Source organism: Alligator sinensis, unplaced genomic scaffold (genome assembly GCF_000455745.1).
Source record: "Alligator sinensis unplaced genomic scaffold, ASM45574v1 scaffold719_1, whole genome shotgun sequence".
Classification (NCBI taxonomy): Eukaryota; Metazoa; Chordata; order Crocodylia; family Alligatoridae; genus Alligator; species Alligator sinensis.
In genome coordinates, this window is record NW_005843473.1 from 64014 (window position 1) to 66262 (window position 2249).

A 2249-nucleotide genomic window follows, 5' to 3' on the forward strand; every position below is an offset into this window, starting at 1 on the left:
ACCCCAGCCAGGTGTTTGTCCAATCTCCTCTTAAATACCTCCAAGGAAAGGGACAGCACCACCTCCCTTGGAAGTGTATTCCATATTTTGGCAACCCTCACTGTAAAGATTTTTTTCCTGATGTCCAACCTAAATATGCTCTCCTTCAGTTTGTGGCCATTGCTTCTAGTTACCCCAATGGGTGCTCTGGTAAACATCGTATCCCCTATTTCCTGCTGTCCCCCCACAATGAGCTTGTAGACGGCCACAATATTACTTCTCCGCCTTCTCTTACGGGGGCCTGAAGAGATTCAGGTCCCTCAATCTGTCCTTGTAGGGTTTTTCTTATAATCCTTTAACCAGACAGGTGGCCCTCCTCTGAACCCTTTCCAGGTTATCTACATCCCTTTTGAAGTGCGGCGCCCAAAACTGGATGCAGTATTCCAGCTGCGGCCTAACCAATGCTGCATAAAGGGGAAGTATCACCTCCTTAGACCTGTTTGTGATGCACCTACTTATGCAAGAAAGAGTGCAGTTAGCTTTACTTATTACTTCATCACATTGGTATCTCATGTTCATTTTGGAGTTGACTACAACTCCGAGATCCCTCTCCGCTGTTGTGTTACTCAGTATGATACTTCCCAGGCTACAGGTGTGTTGATGATTCTTCCTCCCTAGGTGCAACACACAAACCTGCCAGAAAGGGAAATGAATCCCAGTCTCCTTGCACCAGTGTCTGACTGGGATCAAGGACAAATTCCCAGAGTTGCTTATATCTGGCATACTGTTCTCCCCCGGCCCTGAGCCCTCAGGTGTGACATGTCCAAGGGAAATTGACACTGATCTGGGGAGCTGTAATATCATTGTCTCTGTACATGGAGTTGGAATGCCACAGCCCCCTCTTTCTCCTGCTTTCAGGCTGAGTTTCCACTGAGTCCCACCTGCTTCATCCCAGCTTAGGTCATTGGGGATCTCCATTCCCTGTTTCTGGCTTTGCTCCTTCCCCAACCTTTCATTTCCACTTCACAGCTGCGCATAACAGGGATGGTTGTAGGAGTCCCAGATCATGTAGGATATTGGCAGGGTGGTTCCCTTTGTTTTGTTGGGGAAGTAAATCTCCTGGGATTTGGGGCCTGCAAAGCTCCTCACCCCAGACCCTCATGAGGAAAATAGAAGACTTCTTACGTCACCAACAGCCGGTGTTTCCTGGGTGGTGTCTAGTGGAGCAGGGTGAATTCCCAGGGTCCCCCTCCTAGGCAGGGTGTTCTCCCTGTGAGACACTGCTGTGAAAACAGGTTCGCCATGGGAAACTTGGGGCTCCTGGACTGCAGTCTCTGCTGGTGACATTATGATGGCAGTCTCTCCCTTGTAGGTACAGCATTATGTTGGCAGAAGGAATAGCTGCACTGGCTCCCTGGATGATGTGAGCTAAAACACACAAACACACTGCCCTGTCCTTAGACCTGTATCCAAGCTGACCCTTTGTGGAGCGTGTGTCAGCTGAGGAGTAAGATCTAGGTTTGTTTAGGCTGGAGAAGGCTGGAGCAGGAGACTGATGGTGTAATGCTTGTGACTGCAGCTCCTGGAGGCCTTTGAGGATGTGGCTGTGTACTTCACACGAGAGGAGTGGGAGCTGCTGGAAGCTTCGGACAAGGGGCTTTACCAGGACCAGATGCTGAGGAATTACCAAGCACTTGTTTCCCTGGGTAACGTTCTGATCCTTGTTTCCTCCCAGAGCTGAGAGAGATCAGAAATGTCCCATGCTTCTCCTTGTTACCTTACAGTCATATTGTTGTGCATTTTTTGCTGGTGGTTTAAATGTAATTTTGCCCCACTGCCCTGTCATCGCTCAGGTCTCTTGTCCACTTTGTGTTTTCATATCCTCTGGTGGAAATGCACGTCACCTGTCCTCACCTTTGTGCCTCCAAAAAAAAGTTGTTGGAGGCACAAAGGTGAAGCAAAAAGACTCTTGCACCACAGATGCATATGAGTCATGGCCTCAATAATGCCAGTAATGGATTGTACCACTCAATTGTGGCTGGATGTCTGCTTTGTGGCAGGAACTTTCTCCAGCTGCTCTGGAGGCTTGAGGGCCCAATCCTGCAAACCTCTTAAATATCCAGGCAGGATTGGGCCCTTGTAATCCCTGCCTGGCTTTCCCCTATTTAAGAGATGTGCCCTGGGGAATCTTGAGGTGCATCTCATTAAATGCAGAAAACCAGGATTTGTCCACTTACGGAGACGCACCCCTGGGATCTCTAGAAGTAGGG

General features: G+C 49.1%; 1 protein-coding gene across 7 annotated transcripts in view; it reads left to right on the forward strand.

The window, feature by feature from the left end:
* Window positions 1-2249, forward strand: part of LOC102379171 (zinc finger protein 436-like) — a 23816-nt gene that overhangs the window by 6118 nt on the left and 15449 nt on the right. For 5 of the 7 annotated variants that reach the window (XM_025195347.1, XM_025195346.1, XM_006038801.3 and 2 more), the window contains one exon: window positions 1559-1685. The exons of the other annotated variants lie outside the window; for them this stretch is intronic. In XM_025195347.1, coding sequence (XP_025051132.1) covers window positions 1559-1685 — 127 coding nt within the window. The remainder of the gene's footprint in view (window positions 1-1558; window positions 1686-2249) is intronic. 7 annotated transcript variants of the gene reach the window in all.